General features: G+C 33.8%; 8 protein-coding genes and 1 long non-coding RNA gene across 12 annotated transcripts in view; 3 read left to right on the forward strand and 6 right to left on the reverse strand.

The window, feature by feature from the left end:
• LOC104713990 (protein MEMO1) overlaps positions 1–2,333 on the reverse strand; it is a 3,474-nt gene extending 1,141 nt beyond the window's left edge. Inside the window, exons 1-8 of one of the 2 annotated variants that reach the window (XM_010431218.2) lie at positions 2,127–2,333; positions 1,738–1,822; positions 1,588–1,656; positions 1,358–1,470; positions 1,159–1,270; positions 921–1,064; positions 563–737; positions 304–327 (exon numbers count right to left, since the gene is read on the reverse strand). In XM_010431218.2, the coding sequence (XP_010429520.1) occupies positions 304–327; positions 563–737; positions 921–1,064; positions 1,159–1,270; positions 1,358–1,470; positions 1,588–1,656; positions 1,738–1,822; positions 2,127–2,178 (774 nt within the window). In that variant the 5' untranslated portion in view covers positions 2,179–2,333. Of the gene's footprint in view, positions 1–3; positions 328–562; positions 738–920; positions 1,065–1,158; positions 1,271–1,357; positions 1,471–1,587; positions 1,657–1,737; positions 1,823–2,126 lie in introns of those variants that run through there. The other variant, XM_010431217.2, reaches the window with a different exon arrangement.
• On the reverse strand, positions 3,314–6,382 carry LOC104713992. 2 transcript variants are annotated; one of them, XR_755701.2, is made up of 3 exons: positions 4,046–6,381; positions 3,719–3,950; positions 3,314–3,639 (listed from the first exon to the last, which is right to left on the reverse strand). XR_755701.2 is itself a non-coding variant. In XM_010431222.2 (2 exons), exons 1-2 carry the CDS (start codon positions 6,162–6,164, stop codon positions 3,787–3,789), a joined length of 2,283 nt encoding a protein of 760 aa, XP_010429524.1. In that variant the 5' UTR covers positions 6,165–6,382; the 3' UTR covers positions 3,314–3,786. The 2 variants fall into 2 exon arrangements, 1 of the variants encoding a protein (XP_010429524.1); XM_010431222.2 differs by having other exon boundaries at positions 3,314–3,950; positions 4,046–6,382.
• LOC109126565 (putative defensin-like protein 80) lies at positions 7,346–8,021 on the forward strand. Its single transcript, XM_019230243.1, has 2 exons — positions 7,346–7,559; positions 7,818–8,021. The coding sequence occupies exons 1-2, from the start codon at positions 7,496–7,498 to the stop codon at positions 7,991–7,993; spliced, it is 240 nt and encodes a 79-aa protein (XP_019085788.1). The 5' UTR covers positions 7,346–7,495; the 3' UTR covers positions 7,994–8,021.
• LOC104713993 lies at positions 8,684–9,316 on the reverse strand. The gene is made up of 2 exons (XM_019230242.1): positions 9,062–9,316; positions 8,684–8,984 (listed from the first exon to the last, which is right to left on the reverse strand). Exons 1-2 carry the CDS (start codon positions 9,255–9,257, stop codon positions 8,884–8,886), a joined length of 297 nt encoding a protein of 98 aa, XP_019085787.1. The 5' UTR covers positions 9,258–9,316; the 3' UTR covers positions 8,684–8,883.
• On the reverse strand, positions 10,606–11,155 carry LOC109126580. The gene is made up of 2 exons (XM_019230264.1): positions 11,004–11,155; positions 10,606–10,914 (listed from the first exon to the last, which is right to left on the reverse strand). The coding sequence occupies exons 1-2, from the start codon at positions 11,104–11,106 to the stop codon at positions 10,778–10,780; spliced, it is 240 nt and encodes a 79-aa protein (XP_019085809.1). The 5' UTR covers positions 11,107–11,155; the 3' UTR covers positions 10,606–10,777.
• LOC104713994 (hydroxyproline O-galactosyltransferase HPGT3-like) lies at positions 12,210–14,865 on the reverse strand. Its single transcript, XM_010431223.1, has 12 exons — positions 14,532–14,865; positions 14,340–14,403; positions 14,199–14,248; positions 13,918–14,102; positions 13,776–13,836; positions 13,614–13,686; positions 13,350–13,473; positions 13,141–13,228; positions 12,998–13,048; positions 12,824–12,895; positions 12,604–12,716; positions 12,210–12,525 (listed from the first exon to the last, which is right to left on the reverse strand). Exons 1-12 carry the CDS (start codon positions 14,666–14,668, stop codon positions 12,503–12,505), a joined length of 1,041 nt encoding a protein of 346 aa, XP_010429525.1. The 5' UTR covers positions 14,669–14,865; the 3' UTR covers positions 12,210–12,502.
• Positions 15,001–17,112, reverse strand: LOC104713995 (ER membrane protein complex subunit 7 homolog). The gene is made up of 7 exons (XM_010431224.2): positions 16,954–17,112; positions 16,724–16,770; positions 16,139–16,238; positions 15,940–16,003; positions 15,721–15,837; positions 15,528–15,636; positions 15,001–15,317 (listed from the first exon to the last, which is right to left on the reverse strand). The coding sequence occupies exons 1-7, from the start codon at positions 17,046–17,048 to the stop codon at positions 15,223–15,225; spliced, it is 627 nt and encodes a 208-aa protein (XP_010429526.1). The 5' UTR covers positions 17,049–17,112; the 3' UTR covers positions 15,001–15,222.
• LOC104713996 (3-isopropylmalate dehydrogenase 2, chloroplastic-like) lies at positions 18,262–21,890 on the forward strand. 2 transcript variants are annotated; one of them, XM_019229587.1, is made up of 12 exons: positions 18,262–18,603; positions 18,679–18,808; positions 18,889–19,000; positions 19,085–19,124; positions 20,352–20,387; positions 20,477–20,565; positions 20,651–20,737; positions 20,834–20,950; positions 21,041–21,148; positions 21,236–21,289; positions 21,382–21,534; positions 21,647–21,890. In XM_019229587.1, exons 1-12 carry the CDS (start codon positions 18,381–18,383, stop codon positions 21,719–21,721), a joined length of 1,224 nt encoding a protein of 407 aa, XP_019085132.1. In that variant the 5' UTR covers positions 18,262–18,380; the 3' UTR covers positions 21,722–21,890. The 2 variants fall into 2 exon arrangements, with proteins under 2 accessions (XP_019085132.1, XP_010429527.1); XM_010431225.2 differs by lacking the exons at positions 20,352–20,387; positions 20,477–20,565; positions 20,651–20,737; ... (2 more) ...; positions 21,236–21,289; positions 21,382–21,534 and adding exons at positions 19,250–19,338; positions 19,424–19,510; positions 19,607–19,723; ... (1 more) ...; positions 20,009–20,062; positions 20,155–20,307 and having other exon boundaries at positions 19,085–19,160.
• On the forward strand, positions 22,846–23,691 carry LOC104713997. Its single transcript, XR_755705.1, has 2 exons — positions 22,846–23,011; positions 23,477–23,691. It is a non-coding gene; the product is annotated as an uncharacterized LOC104713997 (long non-coding RNA).

Genomic DNA, 27,087 nt, shown 5'->3' on the forward strand with positions numbered 1-27,087 from the left:
ATATCAATAGAAGAGAGAGTCTTGTGCTTTTTTGTTGTTGTTATTACAGAGGACTGTAAGCACGAAACCTTTGGTTTTCTAAGGTTCTTTGCATTGTCAAATGTGTTTAGAAGATACATTTCGACCCTGAAAAGACCTTGAAACTAAAATGTAAAAACCGAATGGGAATTTTAGCACACCAAGTTTTCATCTTTCTTTAGTTCAGCTTTCCAACTTGGCTGCAGCAGATGCATAGCTGACACTGCTGTCTCGCATTGTCTGGCATTGGCTTGACTGCTCGTACCGCAGGAAATTGATCTTAATCTTGCTTGAAGAATGTTTTATCATCTGAAAGTAATGGCAAACATATAACAGAAGCAATAAGTTTTGAAGAATATCTACAAACCCGATATGGGCTAAAAGGTTAGCCAAGTTGAGATTCACCTTTATATTCATCAATTTAAAATGGTTGCATCTAAAAGAAATGTACATAGATAGGAAGGCAACAACTAGATCTAGATACTTAAGACTAATTTTCATGAATTTATTGACCATCACAAAGGAACGGGTTAGGACGGCTTACATGGAGAAAAATACTGATCGGATGGCGCCCACAAATTGTGTTGTCAAATTCGAGAAGATACTTCTTAAAGGCATCTGGATCTCCTGTCTCTATAATATCCATTCCCTTCTTGTCTAGAGCCTCAATAGATTTGTGAATGGCACCATGAGTGTTGTCATAGTGCATGTAATTGAACCTAAGCAAAAACGTATGAACACAATCATGACAGAGACAATTAGCTCACTGGAAGGGACTCATAAAATCTAGTTATGTAATTAAAGAAAATTTCAGAAATATACATCAAAAGTAAAGTTTCATCAGAATGTGGTATTCAACGAGAGAAAGGAGATGAAGAGCTAAGACTAAGAGTAAGACAAACCTTGAGCCCCAGTGGCAAAAGTCAGAGGATACTGAGAAAAAATTCTTGGGATCATCCACATATTTGGCAAGCAGTTCACCGTACATTGCTTCATTTTCTGCACTTACTGCTCCAACCAAGATGGGTACAACTTTCACATCGTGCCTGATCAAATACGAGAATGGGCCAGTATCAGAAAACCCCCTTCACTATTTAAAGTTATTTCAGAGCATTAACATTACTACCCTTCTGTAATTACCCTTCAAATACTTTGGCCAAATATGGCAAATGCATTTCCATGCTGTGCTCAGCCTCATCTACCCGAAGATCCATCATTCCAAATTTTCCCATAGCTCTAATCTCTTTAATCACTGGTGAGTTCATAAGAAAACATCTTTCCTCATCAAGTGAATACATTTTTCTTAAGTAAAGAATAAGACAAAGCTAGCCAAACTTACTCTCCACATCAACGGGTAGATCTCCTATAGGGGTTTTGTAAACTGTTGCAGTCGAAAGGGCACATTTTGGAGTATAAAAGTGGTGAGATGGACCAAGAAGAAATATCCGTGAACTGCAATGAACACAGGGCAATAGTCAGATAGAATTCATGGGTTCACTCTAACTCATTGCAAAGTATACTGCTTTAGAAGCAAGGATTGAATGAATTTTACAATCAAAGCTTACTTACATGTTGGTGGGATCAATGTTTGCAAAGGCATAGGCAGCTGCACGACCGGAGTACGAATAACCTGCGTGTCTGTAATCCTTTCAACAAGTCAGGAGAAGTACAATCACATTCTAAGAGGAAATGAGATCAGCACAAAAACAAACAACTCACGGTGCTATCACGCCTCGTACATCAGGAGATTTAACCAAACCAGTTGCACTAAGCCATTCTTCAAGATCAGATGACAACTTTGTAGCTGAATAAAGAAACATAAAACACGCTTCAGATTCTTCTTAATCAAATCTTTCAATGCAGAACCCAGAAAAAAAAAAAAAAAGTCAAACCTCACTTGCTTAAAACATTTGTTTCCAAAACAATCTCACAAATTTTCTTTTTACAGAAATCAAATCCTCAAAACCCAGATAATACTAAACATGAGATCAAATTATCACAATTATGAAATCGAAAACCTAATTCTTCAACCCAAAATAGGATTGATTGAACATGCAAGTGAGAAATCGTAAGCAACCGAGAAAAAAGAAAAGAAAAAGAGGACTCACGATTATCGGTATACCAAGAGCCTGCATGTGTTGGTTGTCTCGCTTTCTCCATTATATCCGCCAAGTAATTGAAGGATCGTGATCGAATTCGCAAACCCCTAATTTCTTCAGAGCTTTCCCTAAACTTGCGAGAGATGATGACTAGAGAAGATTCTCTACTTCTGTGTTTTTTTTTTACTTACTCTTCTGGTTCTTCTGGGTCTCTTCGCCAACTCGGGAAGAAAAAAAATTCGGAGAAAACATGTGTGCCGTTTTCACTATTTCTATCAAACATTCGTGCTGTTTTTGCGTGCTGGACTTAAAAATAACATGCATTTCTTCTACTTCATATTTAAAAACAGACTAGATTTTGACCCCGCATGATAATTTTTTTTTAATATTTTTTATGTACTATTTTAATATTAATTCAGCTAATATTCTTTTTTCCTAATTTTAGTGATTTAATATATAAACTGTGGTATGCCGCATAATAATTTTTATTTACTACAATCTTAATTAAATCAGTTTGATTCGACATATTTTATATTGATGTTGTTAAAATATTAAAATGAGGATTTAACCCATATTAAAATATAGTTTACTTTTTTAGTATTATCAATTCAATCATGTAATGTCATATAACTCGTCATGTAATATAAATCATTTGTGTAATTTTGAAAATTTAATATGTTTAAATATTTTATAATTTTAAACTTTTTATTAAGTTTAGATATATCAGTTATAAATTATAAACTTCTTAAAATTTTATAATTTACTATATATGTATGTTGAACACACACTTTTTATATTAATTGAGTAATATATGTTTGTTTTTAAAAATTCAAATCACAATATATGCAGAAAAATACACCTTTTTATTAACTTTATGTATTATATGATGATTCACTACATTTAAATTTTAAAATCAAAAAGAGATAATAGGAGAATAATTTTTTTTTATCTGGAATAAATCTTCTAAAACTCTATATTAATTATAAGAACATTATATATATGAATATTTAAAATATTTAAATTGTGCTTGGTTATTATAAGGATAGTAGAGAAAGTTAAACTTGTTTGTATATGAATATAAACATTAAATAACATTCAATGTAAAAACTTTCCAAAAAATATTTTTGAGCAAAAACTGCTGCAAAAATAATAGTATAAATGATTATTAACAGTTTTTTTTTAGTGCTACAAACCAAAACCAAAACCAAAACCATTATCTTGTTCATAACAATCATAGATAAGATAGATACACAAACTAATCCAAACAATCAATAAATAAATAAAAAATTACAAAACTATGATATACTTAATTACAAACCCACCAAAATGAAATAATGAATCAAAAAAATATGATGAACCGATCTGCACAAAAAAAAAAACTCATCACGCACATCTTCTTCACGGCCATACCCGTCAAGAGATTCAAAAAAGAAAAAAAAAATTGCTTCAATGCTTCCATAAGCTTAGAAACCAAACCAAAAATTGAAGAAAAATTGCGTATAGCTCTCACTGAATACAATACCTGCAATAACAGTTGTTGGAACATATCAATAGATTAGTTTTCCCATCAAACACAAACCCGGATAAACTTTTGAACTTACCTAGTAATACGTGAAAACTGAAGCCAGCCGATATGTTCAGGTTTGTATAATGTGATGAATGGTGTCCATCACTGAGGCCCTGAAAACACATTCTCTAAAATATCATGCAATTTGGGTGACCGTCTCCGGAACAAAGGTTCTAGCCGGAAGGATGGGACACCGATCTGCCATCTTTTAGCATCATACATCTCATTCCATGCCTGTACTATCTCATCGATCTTGAATCCCATACCTACAGTTATTGTTTGATTGTTATGATTTTAACTGGCTCATATTTGCAAGTAATTTCGCTAGAGGGTTGGTATTTATTTTACAAACTTTGATTACCTTCAAGTGCATTGTCGCTTGAGCTATGGTTCTTGACCATGACAGCTATATCAGTTGCAGAAGCTCCTGCTAATTCGAATTTCTCCACTGCTACTTCCAAGCACTCATCCCAAGTCGGTAGGCCAATCTTATACTCCACCATAGACCGTTCATACAGTAAGGAACCCCACAAAAGATTAATCTGGGATGTCATGTTAGCTGTTTGCTCTGCGCTTTCTTCATCAGACGCTTCACTAAAGACTCCATCCAAGCCTAACTTCTGCAGCAGTTCTTTATGTTTATCAAAATTGGAGATTCCATTTAGACGACGTTCTTCCATCTCTTCCCATATTTGCATACCCTTTTCCATGCTCTCCTCAGCTTTGTTATAGAGCTTTAAAACATCCTGGGAAGCCTCGCTTTCAATATCTATATCGCCACCGAGTGCATGATACCAGCAAAGCTTAGCCTGCTCAAACTGTTGTTGCCCGAGAGCTAGAAGAGCTTCATAGAAATCAGATTTAATTTTAATCGCTTCTTCGTATTTTTCCGCAGCTTTGTTGTATTCATTCTTTGACCATTCAAATCCAGTCTCAACTCTCTCTAGTATAGTTTCTTTTGAACCATCCTCAGGAAAATAGATCTGCCTTCTTGCCTTGGACATATGAACATTTCCCCAGTTAAACATTGCAAGTGCAGCCATTTCTTGGAACTTATCAGCAGCAATATCAAAAAGTTCTTGCGCATCTTCTCCAGTGACAATATCTTCCATTGCTTCTGTATACAATTTCATCCCAAGGTTATGAAGGTCCAAGTACGAATCCGACTCAAACCCGACATGATTCTTGAACAGTTGCGCAAACTGGAAAATCCAATGCTCAAGACCAGTAGACGCTTTCTCAGATTCCACATAGTCTCCGACGCTTCCATTATCCGCAACACTACTCGATCCCTTGGCAAACTTATCAACTGTTTCGTCGTTGTTCAAGACATCATAAGTTGGTTCTTGACTGGGGCTAACTTCAGATATATACAATCTAAAGGAGCCAAGTTTCTCCCTCGTAGATGCAGCAAGCTTCAACTCATCTGTCGTAGTAATGGTAACCAAATCACCCTCTGAGTCCCTATATTTGATTAAGAAACCCTTCAGAGCAGGAAACCGATCCCTGATCACGTCTCGTACAAGTAAAACACTAGAATCCAACGGCAGTTGCGCCCAGCGTATATCATCTCCATGAACCAACTTCACTGTCCTAGTCACTGTTGTGTCCTCCTTAACGTTCCCTCCTCTTTCAACAATCACCGAAGCAATAACCTCTTTGTCCATAACAGGACTCACTTTCTTCTCCTCAACCACAACCTTATCCTCTTCTCTCGCCACCATATTCACTTTCTCTTTCTTCCCGCTATCAGCTTCCTCTCCGTTCTCAACCTTGGCAACCTCGACAACAGCTTCATTACTTTTCCGTTCACAATCTTTTTCAGCGTTCATCATCGCCGTCTTCTTCTTCTTCTTCCGCAACTTCTCCTTAACAATCTTACGTAACCGAGCCGCTCCAACAGGCTGCACATCAACAAAATTCTTCTCCATTTCCTCAACATCAATCCCTTTACCAACCAAAACATTCTTCACCCTCTCGAAAATCTCATTAGCAGAAACATTCTCTGCTTCCATATTCAACACAACGCGAGAATCCCTAAACGCGAAATCAAGTTTGTTCAAAGCCTCGTAACACCGAGCACGTTTCAACAAAGCTTTGCTATACCTAGGAGAAGTCTCAAGAGCCAGATTACATTCGTTAATCGCGTTAGGATACTCACCTAACCCCATTTGCATATAACAAGAAGCCATACTCGTTCTCAGATACGCTACGTCGCCATGATCTCTAGGTAGAAGCTTAACGGCTTTATCGTACCTTAACATGGCTCCTTCGTGATCACGTTTCTGGAATAATTTGTTGCCTTCTTCTTTGAGCTCTAATGCTCGGTTGATGAAGATCGTCATATCGTCGTCGAAGAACTTCGTGGTGGAACGATCGAAGGTTTTTCCGATCTTACCTCCTCCGCCGCTGCCGGAAGCTTCCGTCGGCGGCATTTCGGAACTGTTGTTCCTCTTCTTCTTCCCCGTCGGTTTCCCCATTTGATGACGGTTGTTAGATTATCAATTTTTGAAAAATTACGAATCGCAATCAATCGAAATCAGAGAATTTGAAAATGTTCTTTAAGAGATATGTTGTAAAACTCAGATTTTGATCGGAGAGAGAGAGATGGATCAGAAGAATGTGTTAATAATTTTTATTTTTGGAATGAGTGATCTCTAATCCACGAATAAAATTAGAAGGAATATACGAGACTTTGTATAACAATTTTATACCGACAATTTTTTGATTCAGAAAAGTCAAACTTTATAATAAGAGGGGAGAAGAAAAAATCTAAATCTGAATCCCGAACCGAACCTGAACCGAACCGAAAAATTCTGATATTTTGTTCCTAAAGCAAAATACTAGGAGAGCAAAAAGATAGACAGCTCTGGCTTGGTAATCTTTCCGGTGTTTTCTCAACCAAATATGGCGTCTATGGAGTTATTTCACATATCTTCATTTGTATTGATCGTTTTTCTAGATTTACTTGTCTCTTCATTATGCAGTCAGCCAAAGTTGTTGCTGATATTATCGAAACAATGTCGTATTTCTCCCTTGGAACTATCACATCGTACCAGATCCATCCCGGTCTTTGACCTCGTTCTATATTTCTCTCAAACTTAACTGCTCTACTTATTTTTACCATAATCTATAGTTCTATTGCTTTTTTAGATTTGCTTGTCCCTCAAACTTACAATGTGAAAATATATGGATTACTTAAAAAATCTGGTAAAAAAAATCTATCCTAGCTCTATGTTTTCTTTGTGCCCCCAAATTGTAAATTCCTCAACTAATGTTCTAGCCATATGATATAATTGGATATCAAATCATTATTGTTTAATTTTATTTGTTATTAAATATTCATTGATTTAATTATAAGTTTTGGTTATAGACCACTATTGCGGGAGAAATATTATTTACTAATTAATATAATTATGTGGTTTTGTTTTTTTTTTTTTTTTTTTTTNTAATGAATTTCTTGTAATAGAATACTATGCAATGACATTTTAACTAATATTTCACTTGTTATAGTTATTTTATTATACAATATTGCTTAAATAATAATATAGAGATATTAATATATATATATATATATATAGATATATAGATATATATATCTTTTAAAGCATGGCATTTAGTATATGAAAGGAAAAATATATTTACAATCTAAGTTATTCCATACTAATTCAATTTGTTGCCAAAAGACAATAATAACATACTGATTTGTTGCCAAAAGACTAAGATTTCAGAATTTGTGTATATATAGAGCTTTAAATCTTGACAACTACTCCAAAACATCCAAACAAAAAGGATTCACAAGACATTAGTAATGGTTTTTCTAAGATCTCCATATCTTTTCATTGCAGTTTCTATCATTGCAATGCTAATCACAGGTTAGTCAATAACACATAATAATATAATATATATGCTTATAGTTAATTATCATGATATGATCTACGGTTATTTAAAGTTAAAGTTTCAAATTTTGGAATTATCATGATATGATCTACGATACTTTCTCTTCCCACACAAACAAACAAAAGTTCATTCTTAAACCCACTTTTAAGGGTTATATGATGCCATTACATATACTAATTGTAGCATATTTGTGGTATATAACGTATGCTTGGTTTTTGGTAAAATACTTACAGGTGTAAGACCAGATCCAATAACGGATTTTTGTCCAGGGATATGTTCTGTGGCAGCAGAACCAGACTGCGACACACTGTGCATTAGCTTAGGGTATCCAGGAGGTTATTGTCGAGCATTAAGGAGGTGTTGTTGTAATCCAAAATCTTCCAAATCCTCAATTGTTCCTCCTATTTAAGTTTTGTTTTGTTATCCTCGGTTACTCTTTTATCCTTTTTAAATAAATAAACAGTAATAAAAAAAAACTTAAGACTTTGAAATGAAATAACTAATGTTTTAATTGAAAATTTATCTCTTATATTTTTCTTGGTACTTACTCGGTAATAAACTTTGCATATTTTCCAATAGTAACACGTCATTTTAAAAACATTAACATAAATCGCTATAGGAACTTTTATTGATCAAACATATTATAATTAGTTCGATAATATAATAATTATAAATCTATTAACTCGAAAATAAATTTATTAAAAATTAGTAAATTCTTTAACAATTCGATACTACATGGTGAGGAAGATTTGAGTTGATGTTTTTACGCCTATGGTCTTTTACCGGATAATACACCAACGCGTACAAAATCATTTAGTCTTATTCAAGGCATGTGAAATAGATAAATATCCTATTTTATCATTCATAAATAGCATATGCAAACTATATGCGTTTAGTCTTATTCCAGATCGCTCGATTCAAAAATTATCTTTGTAAACTATATTCCTCTTGTTTGGGCTACTAATCATAGAATAATATTTTAATTAAAGTGTGGTTGACAAAAAAAAAATGCACAGGCAATTACATTGAGATAAAAATTAATTGAAAATCTAATTATAAAACCATATAATTTGTTGAATCATGATGAAAGGAATAATGATTAACCTGAATTCAAATTATATATATTATCATCACAAAGCAAATATGTAATATTATTTCAAAAGTTATAATTCCATGGATATATGAATCTAATTTTATTTACAAATGTAAAACTATAATAATACAAAAAATTTTAATTGTGCACCCTGTTTATGTCTTTCATGAACTATAAAATAAAATAATATTGAAAAATCAGTTCATCTAACCACCACGACCCATTGACGGCAATTCTAGTGTTCTTCTTTCACGCTTGCGAAATTGGGGTGCGGGCTTTGAACCACTAGGTGGTGTTTTTATATTCACTGTTAGATAAATGAACATAAATCTTATAAACACACGGCAAAAATATATAGAAAATATATATATTGAGACTACTTACAAAGCTTGCGGATTCCGTATGGTGGAGTTGAAGCTTCACACGAGAAAATTGCCAATAAGAGAACCAAAAACGAAGCAATCAACCACAAGTTTCCCTTCATTTTCTTATATCTTAGTTCTACGCATGGACATGTATTTATACTAATTGAAAATTTTAAACATGAGGGGTAAAATGAAGGGTAGCGTAGAGAAACCATATAGTCTGACTGAGTATAACTAAGAAGAGTCTTCAACGTAGACAAGCCTGGGAAAACGAAGTTTATCATTCTTTATTTTTTGTTCACCTAAGGTCATCATTTCTATCAAGACTTTTTAAAGAGATATAAGAAAATATTTGAGATGACTTTGACTTTGAGTCATCTCTCAAAAAAAGAAGAATGAAAAGAACTCTTTAAGGAGACTAAGTCGTTCTTATGAGTTTACTGACTCTTTTTGTTCAAATAAATGAGCTCATCGACACGCATGTAGTTAACGGTGGAAATTGTAGTCGAACGATACCAACTTTTTTTTTTATATAATCGAAACCCTAAACCCGGCCCTTTAGCACATTCTTGACATTTCGCCTCTTATATTGGTCAGTGCAACACCAAGTCACCAACACGTTATCAGTATTTGAACTGGAGAACACATGGAAAGAAGAATTAAAAGTATTGTAGAGCTTGGACGATAGAAACATAATTTGGTCAAGCATGCTACTTACAAAAATCAGAATATATTTTTCTGCTTGCTCATGCGCAAATATGGATCTAATTTTCTTTATAACGTAACCTAAACTTCTATAACTTGGGTACGTTTTATTAGTAGCTAATGTAAGAAAGATATTAAAATACTTTTTTGGTTCATTTCTGTCTTTTTCTTTCTTTCATAAACTACAAAATAGAATCAATACAGTATAAGCAAAACAAAGTCTCTCCATCCGACCATATCAGTTTTTTAAAGTTTTTTTTTTTTGGTATTGTTAGCTGACACCTCACTTGCAAAAGACAAACAATCAAGTTTAAATAAATACACATTATTAGCTGTTTTAATTAGGATTGAGGATTTTTTTTTTTTTTTTTTTTTNGACTGAAGATAACGCCACTTACAAAGTTCGAGGATTATTCAGCTTGAAAGTTATTAAGCGTCTTGTCTTGAAAACCAAAATTTAGTGATTGATATTTGATGGCGATGTTACACGTGATCTCAACCCACTCGAATATATGATTATCAATGATATATCCAAACAACTCACTAATATATGATTATCGATGATATATCGAACAACTCATGATTCTATATGATTATTAATGTACATATCCAACAACTCATGAATACATGATTATCATAAACCTATTTGATCTCATTTTTCAATATCTTAAAAGCCTTATCATAGAATTATTTTGTGGTATGGTTTAAAATCATAGAACAACGCTCTCACTTGTAAAAGTTTCCCACAGCTTCTCCTTTGTTCAAGGTTCATGCAAAAGTTCTTGTAAGATCATTGTTTTTCATTCATTGGAAAAAGGGTACTCCATAAAAAAAGAGGTAAGTGATGAACACACGATCAAAAGTCTCAACAAGTTGTAGTAACCAAATTGTTGAAAAAATAAATTTAGATTTGGAAGTAAATTACTAGAATTTGGACAAAACTTGTATTAAATTACTTGAATTTGGACAAAAATTACATTAAACCGAAAGTTAAAAAAAAAAAATCTTGCGACATAAAGCGGATACCCATCTAGTAATATTTAAAAATCAGTTCGTCTAACCACCACAACCCATATACAGCAGATCTATGCTTTTCTAGTTTTCTTTCTTGCTTGCTAAGGTACTGGGGTGCGGGTTTTGAATCACTAGGTGGTGTTCTTCTACTCACTGACATCATTGTTAGATAAATCTACGTTAGTCATACAAGAATAAACAAATATGGTTAAAATCGAATGAAAAATCATCGGACTACTTACAATGTTTGCGGATTTTGTATGACTGAGTTGAAGCTGATCTACAAGATGAAATCACCAAAGAGAGAATCAACAACAAGGCAATCAACCACAAGCTGCCCTTCATATTGTACTTCTACCCTAATTTGTGTTTGTTGGTGTTAGGTTACAAACTTCAACGCATGTACATGTGTATTTATATCACTTCATATAATTTGACCAACGAATATATATATATATATATATATATCACTTCAAATTAAATTATGTGACCGATATGGATATATATCATTTCGAATTTTAAACGTGAGGATTGAATTGTTAATCATTTCTATCAAGAATTGAGATGACTTTGACTTTGGGAGTTTGAATCATCTAAGAAAAACAAAAACAAAAATTCACTTAAAAAGACCAGGTCGTTCTTATGTATATATACTGACTCCTTTTTTTCAATAAATTAGCTTATCCGCACATAACAAATTTTATAATAAGTAGTTCAGACGTACATATACGGTATTCTAATGCAACATGTTCTTATATTACCTTTGCTGATGGTGGAAAATGTAGTAGATATGACACCAACTTTTGTTTTCATGATTTATCAAAACACAACTTTACATTAGTCAATTGCGACACGTTAATACGTTATCAGTATTTGAATATAGAATCATGACTCGAATGGATAACACATTTAAAAAACAAAAACAAAAAGCTCATACACATTTGAAGAATAAATTGAGTGTCCGACTCTTCTTCGTATATACGCATATTTCCTTTCACTAACATATTAAATCTATTTTCTTTCATGAGATGCATATAAATATATTTCTAAATTGAACAATGTAAAAACTTTATATCCTATATAAATCACTCATCCCTTTTAAAGAACAAAGCCAAATATCGTAGAAATATCTTCAAAGATCGTTGGGGTTCTAGAACACATGTTTGCAAAATAATAAGATGTTTTGTTCCTATACTCGTTGTAGACTTGTAATATTAGATATATCACCGTAGAAGAAGCATCGAAACATAGGTACACTTATGCAGGAGATCTCCAGACTCATTTGTAAAAATAAACGAACCTTATGGTCCGCTGAAAGCTAAAGTCTTACTTCAATAATTAAATCTTTAACCAAAAAATGTAACTATAAGACTATCACTATGTCTATGTGAATCATCACATGGACGGCCATGAGCTTAGCAAATAGCAATCATCAGAAACGACAAAACAAGAGAGTAAGAAGAAGTATATATTTTTCGTTTAGAAGTTCCAAAGTAAATTACTCCATCACTCAAACTTATAGTTCGAAGCCGGTATTGAGTCTACTATTTGTGGTCAGTTATGTAACTTAATAATGTTTTTGTTTTTCTTTTTAGCTAGGCTGACTAAAATTTCCTGAGTATACCCTATATGATAATTTGATTCTGAATCATCAATATTAACTCTGGTAACATTCCAAAAAGCCCACCTCACAGAAGCGCCATGGATACACCATAGGTTTTGCTGGAAGACACTCTTCCTTTCAAGCCACAGAACACACCTTGTCTGTAAAAGTAAACGGTAATTCTCAGATTTCACCATATATATCTGAAGTCAAATCATATTAAAGATATTAAAACAAACCTTGTACGATGCTGCTGCAGCAAAGGCGATTGTCGTCTATATACGTTGCCTGAACACCAATCATCCAAGACCCTATGGAGGTATCGTCAAACGCATATGTCTTCAATGATCCGCTGCATTTACGTACATGTGAAAGAAAAGAGCATGTGATGAGTGGTAAACCGGATATGAAACAATGACAATGACACTCTTCAAGGGAATTTAAGATTGTGAGCCCAACCTGTTTATGTTTATATACTGAGCCAAATTCTTAGATAGTATTAACAGTGAACCAGCTGCATGACGAAAGTACCTAAATGTAATGAAGGAATAATATGAGTTACAGCACAATATCAAAGAAGATTTTGATTTCACATAAGATCCTTTTAAGTACATAGCATTTGCTATCACTTACGATTTCTGATCCCCAAATTTCCACCATTCTGGCTCATACCATTGCTCCCCCCTGAACACAAAGACCCATGTAGATGGAAATTACTTAGTTTGCATATGTTGTCAATGAAAGGAAAATATAAGAAAGATCAGTATGATACGAACTCTTCAGAAACCACTTCCCCAGACTTCATACACCCCATGTAACCATTATCTTGACCACGTCGACTTTCAAGTAGGCTGATCAACCCCTCTACCATATTTAAAAACAATTGTCACACAAGTACAACAGTTGGTATGGGATTGTAACCAAGATAATTTAGCATGAATAGCTAATGCATGATAAGACAAAACATCATTTCACAAGTATTTACCAAGATCTAGGTCAATATTGTCATCAACTTTGATGTAAAACTCTGCATCCCAGTTTTGAACAGCAGCACTGAAGAAGAACTTTACTTTCTTGGATAACTCTTCTTGAGCCTCTTCATGATTATCCTTAAAAAGCAGTAATGCAAGAACCCACAATTAAAATCCACACCAGTAAACCAACCAACCAGTAAGCAAAAAACTAACATAATACAATCAAGCATGCAACCAAAAGATGCTTAATGCTTTTCATATATCATTTTACTTACAAGAATCAAAAAATCTTTTTTTTCTTGATTTTCCTCGTCAATTTTTCGATCTAAGCTATCACCTCGATTTGGACTGAATTCTTAAAACATTAACATCAGTATTATACATCAAAAACTTGATACATCAAACATAAAACAAAGATATAGTTAGTGGAAAGAAACCTTCGACCAATCACAAAACGAACGACAATTCCTCTTTCTTCAAGTTTCCTCAAAGCATCATCTTTAGAACAAAAAAAGAGTCAGTAATCATAATACCCCAAATGGTAAAAAATGACAAAAAAAAGTTTCTCAATGAATCTACCTTGTGGCATCCAAGATCCTCTAAATGAATTACGCCTCAGATGACTTCCAAAACCTGAATACACTCCAATCACAGCAAGCAATTTCTTCCCTGAAGACGAACCACTTTTTGAGTTTTTTAAATAGCCTTGACTCTTTGCAAGAGCTAACTCCATTTCAGTTTCAACAATTTTTCTCTCAAGATCTCTGATATAATATAATCATCAAGTACACAACAATCATGTTATCACAAGCACAACGGGAAAAACACATTGCAACCACAAAAATAAAAAACAAACTTACTTGCATCCTAGGAGCATCAACTTGTCATCCACCGTAAGAACCTTAGGCTTCTACAACCTCCAAAGAAGATTATCACTTTTATATTTATTTTTAAGAAACAAACAAACATTTCAAGAGAGCACTAAGAATAATAGCACAAACCTGATCATAACTCGTCTTAAGAATATTGTTGAGTACCACTCTGTTCTCTGCATCTTGCCATAACCTAATCACATAAGAAACCAGTTCCACACTAATGAGATTACCAAAACTAGGATAAATCGAATCCGAAGAACAAATCTAGAGTGAGATTCTCTTATCCATGAATCAACGAACAAGGCAAAGAAAAGGTACCGGCCAGCGACGTAGAGCCAAGCGAGGCAAGAGAAGAAAGCCATGATAACTGAAGGCTTGGAGGAACTCTGAGAAGACTTGGAGGACTTCCCTCGTCGTTCTGATTTAGACGGAGCCGTCGTTGGTAAGCTCTCCATCTCAATCCACGATCAGAGAGGAATGAAATAGAGAGAGAGAGAGAGATTCAAAATCAGAGAATCGAGAAGTGAAGAAGAAGAACAACAAGGAGGAGGAGGAGGAGGAGCTATGAATGCGTCTTCTTCGGTTTCTGTGTTGTTTTGCTTTTGCTTCAGAGATCGGTTACTATTGGCTTCAGAGTTCATCATAGATAGACTCATAGGGGGAATTGAAATTGAGATTTTCTGCCAAAAATATTTATTTATTTATTTTTACGAGACCCGCTGCTTAGCCCAGAGGGTTAGGTTTTGGTCGGGCTAGTCTTGCCAAACACTGGTTTAAGTCAACGCAAAATTTTGAAAATCAGAACATTTTTTACATAGAAGTAAAAATAAGTCAGCTAGAGAGTGTTTTAAGTATACAACAAGCCCTTAAGGATAAGAAGACCTCTTCTTCTTTTTTTTACATACCAGATAGAGAGATTCTCAAAAGAGTTATAACTTCATCATCGTTTTGCAACCAAATTTAAAGAGACATTTCGTGATACATCCATTTACTCAACCGAGGGAACTTCTTAGCGGCTTGCCCCAGCGCTTGGCAACAAGCTCGTTAGCGAAGGCACACCTTGTCTCCTCATTTCCTCTTGTGCTTGCTTCATCTCCTCTGGATCTGTTTTTTATGACACAAATTTAGGTGTGCTTAACTTACAATGTAACAACCATTTCATGAACGTTAAGAGCTCCAAGAATCAGTGACAAGAGATCAAGAACATCCATTGTGCACATTTGTATTATATACAGGCAGAGCTCAGAAGATGAATGTGTTGGCTTATTGCTAGTTATGTAGTTGCAGAATGTTTGCATACAAGTCGAGGCGTACCTATGTTTTCCATCAGTTTGGGCATTAGGAACACAACCACGACCATGAATCCCACCATGAGACCCATTGGACTTTTCACAATGTTCATAACATTGAAAGGCTCTCGAATCTGTAGTATTTTACAGAATCAAGTAAGAAAAACAAAAAGCTTGGGCAAAAATTCAATAATGACAAGATTCATGTGAAGTATCACCTCGTAGTATTGCTCTTCCTTCAATGGCTCCAAAACCATCTCAGTAAGACTCCTCCTGGTTTCTGTTAGTGTTGCTTGAACCTTGCCACGATGCCGAGCACTAACATCTACTCGTACCTAGTTTTGGTTAACCATAGTTACATTACAACCAGGTTCTTCTTACAAAGCTGCATTTTTGGAAACCATATAACGTAACAAAAAAAAAAAAAAGAAGCTTACAGGAGAAAAGAAGTAGCCCATTGCAGACACTTCAATCAAATGAGTCCCAGCAGGAACTTTGTGACTGTACAAACCGGTTAGTTAAGGACAACAAAAATTAAGAATCATATTCATTACTCTTCTTTTGGTGACACCATACAGTATTTACTCACAGTATACTCAAAAGGAACTGTTGAAGCTGAAGGGATCAAAAGGATACAAAGTGAAGTATCCATCAGGCCTGAGAAACGTAATCTTGTCCCCTCCATTGAGTATAACTTTGACATTTGAGAACTTTGCTGTGTGACCAATAACGTTGCCTAGGAAATAACTTATAGATCAATTCCATGTATCACAGATTAAGAATGATAAACACCAAAATAGTATCATTCAAAACATATTACTCAGAATTCTTAAGCAAAACACACTTACTTCAGGCACAGTTGTATTAAAGAGATGATTTTTAGCACATACCATTTCATATACTAGGAAAAAATCAAAGTAATGTAAGGTAATATATGAAAAACATCCAGAGAATTACTCCTACCTAACCTATGCTGATACAATTCAAGCTTCAATTAAAAAGATCATTGGAAAAAGTGAATACAATCATTCGTAGCACCACACGGGAAGAACGCATAGCAGCTTAAGATAAAGCTGATATCAACTCGACTAAAGAGGTAAAATTATAAGGTCTAGAGATTTGATTATAAGCTCTAGAGGATCCAATTAACTCAAAAAGCAGTCGCATAACCAACCAGTAAGCTAGGAGAAAAAAGCAGTAATGGTGTAATCAGAAACCTACTTGGTGGAATCTTCACTCTACCAGTAATGGTATAACTATCCTCAGACCTGCACAACAATAATAAACCATACAAAGAGCACATAAGAAGGAAGTAACCAATAATGATCTTGGAGAAAAACAAACAAATTGAAATCAGACGCCGCACAAATCATCAATAGAAGAACCCTAGAAAGAACTAAGGCTAAAACGAGATAGAATTGAGATGATTTTCCCAGAGAAAGATTCATTACCCAGAAGTGCATGTGAGAGTTGAAGCAAAGAAGATAAAGCAAATCTGTAAGCCGATGAAAGCGAGAACGGGACTGGATCTGATGATCTGCGCCATCGCCGTCGTACGCAGTGAGGCCCTCCTAAGCGATGAAGTCTAATATTTTAGTCATCCACACTGAGACCTTCTGAATGACTGAGAAGGTTTATAATTCTTTTTCTTTTACTTTTTGTTTTGGCGGAAAAATTGAGTTAAACCGGAAATTATTAACACAGATTCAATTATGGGAATGGTTTGAGTTTGTGAAAATGTTGACAGTCAAGAGATTCAAGTAGCAAAAATGTTCAATTTAATATTTTCAACTTAGCAACCATTCGCAGTCACAAAATTAGGTTAAACCATTCAACACATTCATCTCTAAAATAGTGGTTAAACAAGTTAAATATTTTGGTATATGATTAGTTTATTTTTTCAACATTTTGGTATATAATTTGAATAGTTTTTTTCAAATTCTTCAACTCTTTCCATTCAAACAATGAAATTTGGTTGAATCATTTTTTTCAAAATTTTCAACTTTTTTCAATTGTGCAACCGTGCAACCATTTTGCACCCTTTATTTTGTTAGATTTTTTAGTGTTATTTTGCAGTTAATCACTGGGATAAAAAAAAATGAATTGAATTAAATTCAATTAAGCTAAACTCCAACTAATTAATTATAATTAAAATTTAAATCAATTAAATAATTAAAATTTAACTAAAAATAGTAGAAGAACCTATTATTAAGTAAATTTTTTTTTCATAGATGTAACTTTTTTTCTAATTAAAATTTTTATTAGTAAATAAAAATATTCACAAATGAATAATTTCAACATTTTCCTATATAAACACGGTCAAACGAATAACACAGCGCTTTATCACAACGACATACCGTAAAATCTGTTAGATAAACAAGATGTCAGAGTCGTTGTCAACTTAACTAACAAGACTTGAAAGTAATTTTTCAGAAAAATGAAAGAGTAGATAAGTGTTTTAGTTTATAGTTTTATAATTTTTTAACTATAATAGATTCATTATCAAAACAAAAATGAATAGCTTAATATCTTAACTGTGGTAGTTAGTAATTATTTAAAATTGAATAATAATATGTCAAAAATTATCATCAACAAAGCTTAAAAGAAAAAGAAAAAAAAAACAATAGCCAGCAAAAAAACAAAACTATAAGATAAGTAAAACTTAATGGGCTAAGTTAATACCGGCCCATTTAAACAATTCTCAAACGTGCACAAGTGAGCGTCTTCTTCATTATTTAGCATTAGGGCTTATTAAAAAACTCATATTCTAAACTTAGCCGTCGGATCACACAACCCACGATTCCGATTATAGAACACTATCACACTCTTCCAACTCAGATTCGCACGCTGCAAAAAGACCAATCCATTTCTCCCTAAAATGGCGGCGGCGGCGGCGGCGGCTCTGCAGACGAATATCAGACCGGTCAAGGTTCCGGCTACCTTCAGAGCTGTCTCGAAACAATCTCCCTTTAGAGTAAGATGCGCTGTTGCTTCCCCTGGGAATAAACGATACAACATCACTCTCCTTCCCGGTGACGGCATCGGTCCGGAGGTTGTCTCTATTGCCAAAAATGTGCTTCGCCAAGCTGGATCTTTCGAAGGTTCTCTCTCTCTCTCTCTTGTTCATCATTCGTGGGTGTTTCTACGACATTGATTGACTATGTGCTCTGTATCAGGAGTTGAATTTAGCTTCCAGGAGATGCCTATTGGAGGAGCTGCTTTGGATTTGGTAGGAGTTCCCTTGCCGGAGGAGACCATCTCTGCTGCAAAAGAATCAGATGCAGTGCTTCTTGGAGCCATTGGAGGGTCTGTCTTGTCCCACTAACTCACTCTTGGTTGCCTCTTTCCTTTTTTTAATTTTCGTGTTTGGTATAATTTGTAAAAAGGTACAAATGGGATAACAATGAAAAACATCTGAGGCCTGAGAAGGGTTTACTTCAGCTTCGTGCAGCTCTCAAAGTCTTTGCAAATCTGAGACCTGCTACTGTTCTCTCACAGGTAACCCCATCCTCCTCAGAATGGTTGCCTGAATTATTTGTTTCTTGTGTGTGGAAGTCTCTCAAATTATTGCTTTTTTTACAGTTAGTGGATGCTTCCACCTTGAAGAGAGAGGTAGCTGAAGGTGTTGATCTAATGGTTGTTAGGGAGCTTACAGGAGGTCAGTTCAATTTAGTGTATTAGAGCTTATTAAAGTTCTTGTTATTTTAGTGGGACAATATCTTTAAATATTCTGCCTCATGGGAACAGGTATTTACTTTGGAGAGCCAAGGGGTATTAAGACCAATGAAAATGGTGAGGAAGTTGGGTTTAATACTGAGGTTTATGCTGCTCACGAGGTACTCTATTGAGATAAAGATTCCAGTGGACTAGTTGTTAAGTACTACAGAAATATCTAATGAAGTATTTCTTATGTTGTCTCAGATTGATAGAATTGCTCGTGTTGCCTTCGAGACTGCTCGGAAACGGCGTGGCAAGCTTTGTTCAGTCGACAAAGCTAATGTCTTGGAAGTACGGTTGAATCTTTGACTTGTTTTCATCTCTCATTTTTTTTTTCATGTGGAACGCATTTAAGACTGAAGCTAATGCAATTTTTCATCTATGCAGGCCTCAATTTTATGGAGGAAACGAGTAACAGCATTAGCCTCTGAATATCCTGATGTTGAGCTGTCACATATGTATGTTGACAATGCCGCAATGCAGCTTGTTCGTGACCCAAAACAGGTACGCGTATTTGCCAAACTAACTAGTCAGCCTTGACGTGGGACGAGTTTAAATCCTTACAACGTTTTGATCATTTCATTAAAAATGCAGTTTGATACCATCGTTACGAACAACATTTTTGGTGATATATTATCCGATGAAGCTTCAATGATCACAGGAAGCATTGGCATGCTGCCATCTGCTAGTCTCAGTGATTCGGTATGATATAAAACAATAATCTGATCTTTTGAGTATGTAGCAGTATGATCTAGTCTGAACATAATAAACCTGCCATGTTTAATACAGGGACCTGGACTCTTTGAACCAATACATGGTTCTGCACCTGATATTGCTGGACAGGTTCTTAACTCTATACTTAGAAACAAACTCGGCAAACCTACTTTGTATGCCAAAAATAAAGAGCACAATTTGTCCATTCTTTGAATTTTCAGGATAAGGCAAACCCATTGGCAACAATTCTCAGTGCTGCAATGCTTCTGAAATACGGACTTGGAGAAGAAAAGGCAGCCAAGAGAATTGAAGACGCAGTTTTGGTTGCTCTGAACAACGGATTCAGAACTGGAGACATTTACTCCGCAGGAACTGTATGTCTCTTTATAACATGGTTACTTTTCCTTAGAAACTTNAGGTGTTGATCTAATGGTTGTTAGGGAGCTTACAGGAGGTCAGTTCAATTTAGTGTATTAGAGCTTATTAAAGTTCTTGTTATTTTAGTGGGACAATATCTTTAAATATTCTGCCTCATGGGAACAGGTATTTACTTTGGAGAGCCAAGGGGTATTAAGACCAATGAAAATGGTGAGGAAGTTGGGTTTAATACTGAGGTTTATGCTGCTCACGAGGTACTCTATTGAGATAAAGATTCCAGTGGACTAGTTGTTAAGTACTACAGAAATATCTAATGAAGTATTTCTTATGTTGTCTCAGATTGATAGAATTGCTCGTGTTGCCTTCGAGACTGCTCGGAAACGGCGTGGCAAGCTTTGTTCAGTCGACAAAGCTAATGTCTTGGAAGTACGGTTGAATCTTTGACTTGTTTTCATCTCTCATTTTTTTTTTCATGTGGAACGCATTTAAGACTGAAGCTAATGCAATTTTTCATCTATGCAGGCCTCAATTTTATGGAGGAAACGAGTAACAGCATTAGCCTCTGAATATCCTGATGTTGAGCTGTCACATATGTATGTTGACAATGCCGCAATGCAGCTTGTTCGTGACCCAAAACAGGTACGCGTATTTGCCAAACTAACTAGTCAGCCTTGACGTGGGACGAGTTTAAATCCTTACAACGTTTTGATCATTTCATTAAAAATGCAGTTTGATACCATCGTTACGAACAACATTTTTGGTGATATATTATCCGATGAAGCTTCAATGATCACAGGAAGCATTGGCATGCTGCCATCTGCTAGTCTCAGTGATTCGGTATGATATAAAACAATAATCTGATCTTTTGAGTATGTAGCAGTATGATCTAGTCTGAACATAATAAACCTGCCATGTTTAATACAGGGACCTGGACTCTTTGAACCAATACATGGTTCTGCACCTGATATTGCTGGACAGGTTCTTAACTCTATACTTAGAAACAAACTCGGCAAACCTACTTTGTATGCCAAAAATAAAGAGCACAATTTGTCCATTCTTTGAATTTTCAGGATAAGGCAAACCCATTGGCAACAATTCTCAGTGCTGCAATGCTTCTGAAATACGGACTTGGAGAAGAAAAGGCAGCCAAGAGAATTGAAGACGCAGTTTTGGTTGCTCTGAACAACGGATTCAGAACTGGAGACATTTACTCCGCAGGAACTGTATGTCTCTTTATAACATGGTTACTTTTCCTTAGAAACTTCCCTAGTTAGTGTTAGCAGGCAACAACAAACAGTACTAATGTTTTTTTTGTCTTTTTGAATGTGTGGTCAGAAACTGGTTGGCTGCAAGGAGATGGGAGAGGAGGTTCTGAAGTCAGTGGACTCCCAAGTTCCAGCTTCTGTTTAATCTATCATCTGTAGAAACAGTTCATTATCTCTGGAGAGATTGTTTATTTCCAACAATAAATGTTGTAGGCAAAAAGACCATCAGCCCAATTTCATGTTTAAAATGTGAATTTTATTAGAGGGACTTATTTGATCGCATTGAAACTTTGGTGTTTTCTCCGGGTAATATATATCCTAGTGAAGTTAGTAACGTGTCACAGTATCATTGGATACTCCTATAAGACTAGATTATACTGTAATGTTTTTAAACCGTGAAATTAAACAACTAAATATATAAAATTTGAAAACAAAGGTATCATACATAATTACATATAGATATATAAAATAATATTTGAGTACACTACCTATTTATTCTGTGTAAAAGGAAGAGAGAGTTTCCGAGAGTTCCTATAAGCTTTGCTAAAGGTTTTTGTGTCTGTAATTTTTATGTTATCTGTTCGTGGAGAAGGAGATCTGAGCTTGAGTGACATTGTGAGGTTGTTGTGGGACTTGGATCTTGTTGTTCTTTCATTCCACCAGACCTTCCAACATTAGAAGAAAAGAATCAATTTGCTAAGAAAATTTACAATAGATGCATATGTTAGTAAATAAATTTACGAGGGAGTGCGACCTCACTAATATATGAGGGATTGGTTAGATATTGGTAAATAAATTAATTTTCTCGCAAACTAAGAGCAAATTTGCAAGGGATTTGCGATAGAATGACAGAGCCGTCACAACTTTATTGCAAATCAAAAAAAAAAGAAGTGCTTATAAGTTTTTAATCGAATTTATTTTCAATTACATTTGAGTGTTTGTAAAGTTCATCAAATCCTTCTCTGATTTCGTCCAATTTCACATCTTAAACTCCTTGAGGTACCCCTACCTCTTGATTACAATATGAACATTACTATAATTTTTTCAAAAACTTTAACTAATTTGGAAAGTATCATTTTCCATATATTTTAACTAATTTAGAATTGTTATCTTTGAAATATTGTGTTTATTATAGTATGTATAGAGATTTATACTACAAAGTCAAAGTTAATGCATACTAATTCAATTCATTTCCAAGAGACAACCACATCCTAATTCATTTTTACAATAAATTTGGTAGGTTTGAATAGAATTTTATATATTTGACTAAGATTTCCGAATTTGACTATATAAGTAGCTTCAAATCTCTATACCTATTCCAAAATCATCCAAATAAACAAGATTTAAAAAAACGAAAAATAGAGAGGGATGGATATTCGGAGATCTCAATATCCTTTCATTGCAGTTTCTATCATTCTACTGTTCTTGATCACAGGTTTGTCAACTACATAAATAAGACTAATGCATCATAATATATATACTATGATTTTTTTTTTTTCAACCAAACATTAATTAAATATACTACAATTATTAATAGTTAAAGTTTCAAAATTCTGAAGAACATAAAGAATGTTATTCTCTTCCCACAAAGACACAAAAGTTCTTGCTCATATTTTTTTCTGTTAACTAAACATTACTAAAATATCACTCCATGATTGGTAGCTCAAGCAATAATTAATATATATATATATATAATGAGTATACAATTACTTTAAATTAATTTAAATATATATATATATATATATATATATATTTAAATATGTATACATTTAAATAAGTATACAATATATATATATATATATATATATTAATTTAAATTTACTATGTTCATAGTATACAATTACTTTTAAGAAATATAGTAATAATGCATAATAATGATTGTATGCTAATTTATTTACAGGATCAGAAGCAAGGTCAGAAAATGATGAATTTTGTCCAGGGGTATGTTCACATGGACTTAAGCCAGACTGCAACACATTGTGCCGTACTAGCTACGGATTCTCGGGGGGCTATTGTAAAGGAATACAATGTTGTTGCAAGCTACATTCTCAAATATCCCAACTCCATGATTGATATTTTATATTTCTGAATAAACACATAAAAATGATTCAAGTTTTTTAGCTCTCATATAAAACAACTTATATATTTAATAAAAGTTTATCTATTTTCCTAAAAATGTTGACTAACCAACAATCATGTATTGTTTGAAATTTTGCATTTTTTGCTAATAGAAAAAAAATAAGTCTTTTTTAAGGCAAACAAATTTTGGGTTCACCTCTAGGGGTGAACTTCTTTATTCACCTCCTTATAAAATAAGGAAACAAAATTTGTATACATTATTGTAAAATAGAAAACTTAAACCGCTCTTTTATAAACAAACCGATATGTAAATTCATTCTAATTGTAAAATCTAAACCTTAACCATCTCATTTGTAAACTCAAACCGATATATAAATTCGTTCTAATTATAAAATCTAAACTCTAACCACCTCATTTGTAAATCCAAATCGACATATAATTTTCTTCTAATTGTAAAATATAAACCCTAACCACCTCATTTGTAAACCCAAACCAACATATAATTTTAGGGTAATTGTAAAATCTAAACTCTAACCACCTCATTTGTAAACTCAAACCGACATATAAATTCGTTGTAATTGTAAAATCTAAACCCTAATCACATTATTTGTAAATCTAAAACGACATATAATTTCATTATAATTGTTAAATCTAAACCCTAATTCTCATTTATAAACCCAAATCGATATATAACCTTGTTTAATTGTAAAATCTAAACCAAGTAAATATTTAAATTTTCTTAATTAAAAGTAAACATAATTTGATACCTTAATTTTTTGTATTTTAATTTAATTTTGATTTATTTTTTAAATGAAATATTATATAGAAGAATGTGATTGATTGAGAAGGGAGGAGATGAATACAAGCGTTCATCCCTAGGGGTGAACCTAAATATTTTTCCCAAATTAAAGTTATCTATCTTGATGCTTGGAAAATATTTTTCCCAAATTAAAGATACCTAAGTATTTTTTGCAATTTATAAAGTCAAATCTCAAACTAGACAACATTTCACTATAATTGGAAAATACAGTAAAATATTCTATTTACAGTTGGAAAATAAAATACAAGACAATTTTTGAGAAACGTATGTGTCGTGTCCATTTTGGAAAATATCCTTTTTAATTGTTCATTTTCAAAAATATCCCTCATTAAATTTAAAAGTGTTTTAAAGCTTTATTAGGTTTAGAAAGATATTCATGTAACACCCCGACCGCCACCTTTTAGTGAGTCTCATGTCCATTCACAGTTCATGGGCACACCTTCCTTAGTGAGCCTCACGTTCTCTCACTAGGCCCGTGAGCCCACCATATCCGACGGTCGGTTTGCTACGTCTGGGAGGTTTTAAAAATTTGTTACCGTCTCTACAAATCACCACATGATCTTTCCCTTTGTTTTGTCCTCATTCGCATAGTTTCGACAGTCACTTCCCGAAAAGTCATCCATCCTGAGAATACTCCAGCATAAGCACGCTTAACTGTGGAGTTCTCTCAGAACTCTTGACCGAAAAGATAAGTGCATTTTGCTGATATAGGTGGCCAAATAAATTCTTTTAGATCTCTCCTCAAGTCTCTGAAACCGGAGTGTCACACTTCACTATTTGGAAACTCAATCCAAGCTTTTTGTAAAGTTTTATAAGGTTTTAAAAGGTATTTGAAAATGTTTTACAAGGTTTTTATAAAGTTTTTAAAAAGTATTTATACATTATATATAAGATATTTACAAGAATTTTTATATGAATTAAGGTAGTTTGTGTATGCTTTTCTAAAGTTACAACACTTATTTGAGTATATCTCAAATTTTTAAAAGCATTATCGATAAAATTTTTAAAATGGGTCTTTTTTAAAAATAGTATGGATGAAGGGACATTTTTAAAATTTAGGTGAAAGTATGGATGAATTAATTCTTTAGAAAACTACACAAGCTTTTCGTTTTACCTAAAATCCTACTTTCCCCTTTTGAACCAATCTATAACCGATAATCATTTAATCCGGTTTTATTTGATCTGAATTTAACCAATTTTTACAGATTTTAACCAATTTGACTCAAAAGAATTAAAAATTAAAAAAAGTTGAAAAAAAACAAATAGTCATCCTTCTTGTTCGAAGAAAAAAAAAAATACTGTTTCTTCGAAGAATGAATGAAGGAATACTTTTTTTCATTTTTAATAATTTTGGGTCAAACCAGTTAAAATCTGGTAAAAAAATCAGTTAAATTCAGATCAAATAAAACCGAATTAAATGATTATCGGTTATAGAACGGTTCAATTGGAAAAGTAGGATTTTAGATAAAATGAAAACTTTGTGTAGTTTTCTAAAGAATTAAACTTTTTTGTGGTAATATATTAAGAGGCAAAAAGTTTACATATAAAAACTGAGAAAACAATATGTACATGTAGGAGTAGTGCGGTAACCCTAGAATAGAAAATACATTAAAATTAGAGTTCCAAATACTACTAATGATGATTGGCTTTGTGATTTCTTATGGGCACAAACAAATATATTCTGTGATATGTATAATATAAGCATACAAACCCTGACCGAAATCTACCAGTTCTGGATATATAAGTCATTTTCTCATAAAAAGGTGTTAGTTATCTCTAACTAAGCATATCTTAATAAATGCTAGTCTGCAAATTCAAACTTTAGAAAGTGTTCAGTGATCTACCAAATAAAAAAGCTTTCCTGTCAGTGCAATCCTCCCAAGCTTAGCTTATACCCGAATTCTGAGAGACATGAGCCAAAAAAAAAAAAAAAAACAAAGAGAAGCACAAGGCTCTTTGCAACTGTTGATTCCATCGGCAAAACAGCTTTTACAACATTTTTTTTTCTTTCACAGTGAAATTTGTGCATACGTATCCCATCCCTCTATTTTTTATTAATCTTCTACTTTGAGCCACAGCCAAAATAAGACCCCCGGAAAATCTCAGAGAAAAATAAATATATAAGGAAAATTAAACATTGATGATGTTGATTGATTGATTTTACCTCAAAAACAAACTCAAGAGGCCATCATACTTTTGTCGTAGTCTTCCTATGGAAAAAAGACGTATTTTTTTTTTTAGGTGTGGTGGCTAAACCAAGGCCTGACGGAACCGTTGATATGGCCGTTTGAGTGAACCCCTGAACCATTAGGAACAAGCTGAGGTGGCAAACCGATCGCCATTGGAGGAAGCTGAGGCGGTGTAGTCGGGTAAAGTGTGTGACCCTGAGGGAGACCATGTGATAAAGTGTGTCCCTTACGTTGTTGAAGGGCATGTATCTGTCTTAGCCCTTCCTCATGGATCCGAGCTATTGTGTCCAGTTCCTTCATCGATAGAGACTCTAAATTGGCACCGTACAGTGGCGCATGTCTTGAAATCTCTTCTCGAAGTGAGGATTCTAGTGTGTGGATGTATTGCTGTTGAAAAGTATCATCACATCAGAGGAGTTTAAG

Source organism: Camelina sativa, chromosome 9, assembly GCF_000633955.1.
Source record: "Camelina sativa cultivar DH55 chromosome 9, Cs, whole genome shotgun sequence".
NCBI lineage: Eukaryota > Viridiplantae > Streptophyta > Magnoliopsida > Brassicales > Brassicaceae > Camelina > Camelina sativa.

What these genes read in the sequence shown, in the direction of transcription:
- LOC104713992 (XM_010431222.2), bottom strand. Translation starts at nt 6,164, where the DNA reads ATGGGGAAACCGACGGGGAAGAAGAAGAGGAACAACAGTTCCGAAATG. An exon ending in AAGCGACAATGCACTTGAAG is followed by an intron (nt 3,951 to 4,045) that starts GTAATCAAAGTT and finishes CAATAACTGTAG; the next exon opens with GTATGGGATTCAAGATCGAT.
- LOC109126565 (XM_019230243.1), top strand. Translation starts at nt 7,496, where the DNA reads ATGGTTTTTCTAAGATCTCCATATCTTTTCATTGCAGTTTCTATCATT. An exon ending in CATTGCAATGCTAATCACAG is followed by an intron (nt 7,560 to 7,817) that starts GTTAGTCAATAA and finishes AAATACTTACAG; the next exon opens with GTGTAAGACCAGATCCAATA.
- LOC104713993 (XM_019230242.1), bottom strand. Translation starts at nt 9,257, where the DNA reads ATGGTTTCTCTACGCTACCCTTCATTTTACCCCTCATGTTTAAAATTT. An exon ending in ATACGGAATCCGCAAGCTTT is followed by an intron (nt 8,985 to 9,061) that starts GTAAGTAGTCTC and finishes TTTATCTAACAG; the next exon opens with TGAATATAAAAACACCACCT.
- LOC109126580 (XM_019230264.1), bottom strand. Translation starts at nt 11,106, where the DNA reads ATGAAGGGCAGCTTGTGGTTGATTGCCTTGTTGTTGATTCTCTCTTTG. An exon ending in ATACAAAATCCGCAAACATT is followed by an intron (nt 10,915 to 11,003) that starts GTAAGTAGTCCG and finishes CAATGATGTCAG; the next exon opens with TGAGTAGAAGAACACCACCT.
- LOC104713994 (XM_010431223.1), bottom strand. Translation starts at nt 14,668, where the DNA reads ATGGAGAGCTTACCAACGACGGCTCCGTCTAAATCAGAACGACGAGGG. An exon ending in TTAAGACGAGTTATGATCAG is followed by an intron (nt 14,249 to 14,339) that starts GTTTGTGCTATT and finishes TGGAGGTTGTAG; the next exon opens with AAGCCTAAGGTTCTTACGGT. An exon ending in AAAAAGATTTTTTGATTCTT is followed by an intron (nt 13,474 to 13,613) that starts GTAAGTAAAATG and finishes CTGCTTTTTAAG; the next exon opens with GATAATCATGAAGAGGCTCA.
- LOC104713995 (XM_010431224.2), bottom strand. Translation starts at nt 17,048, where the DNA reads ATGGCGCAGATCATCAGATCCAGTCCCGTTCTCGCTTTCATCGGCTTA. An exon ending in ACTCTCACATGCACTTCTGG is followed by an intron (nt 16,771 to 16,953) that starts GTAATGAATCTT and finishes ATTGTTGTGCAG; the next exon opens with GTCTGAGGATAGTTATACCA. An exon ending in CAAACTGATGGAAAACATAG is followed by an intron (nt 15,318 to 15,527) that starts GTACGCCTCGAC and finishes CATAAAAAACAG; the next exon opens with ATCCAGAGGAGATGAAGCAA.
- LOC104713996 (XM_010431225.2), top strand. Translation starts at nt 18,381, where the DNA reads ATGGCGGCGGCGGCGGCGGCGGCTCTGCAGACGAATATCAGACCGGTC. An exon ending in CTTCTTGGAGCCATTGGAGG is followed by an intron (nt 18,809 to 18,888) that starts GTCTGTCTTGTC and finishes ATTTGTAAAAAG; the next exon opens with GTACAAATGGGATAACAATG. An exon ending in CTGCTAGTCTCAGTGATTCG is followed by an intron (nt 19,922 to 20,008) that starts GTATGATATAAA and finishes TGTTTAATACAG; the next exon opens with GGACCTGGACTCTTTGAACC.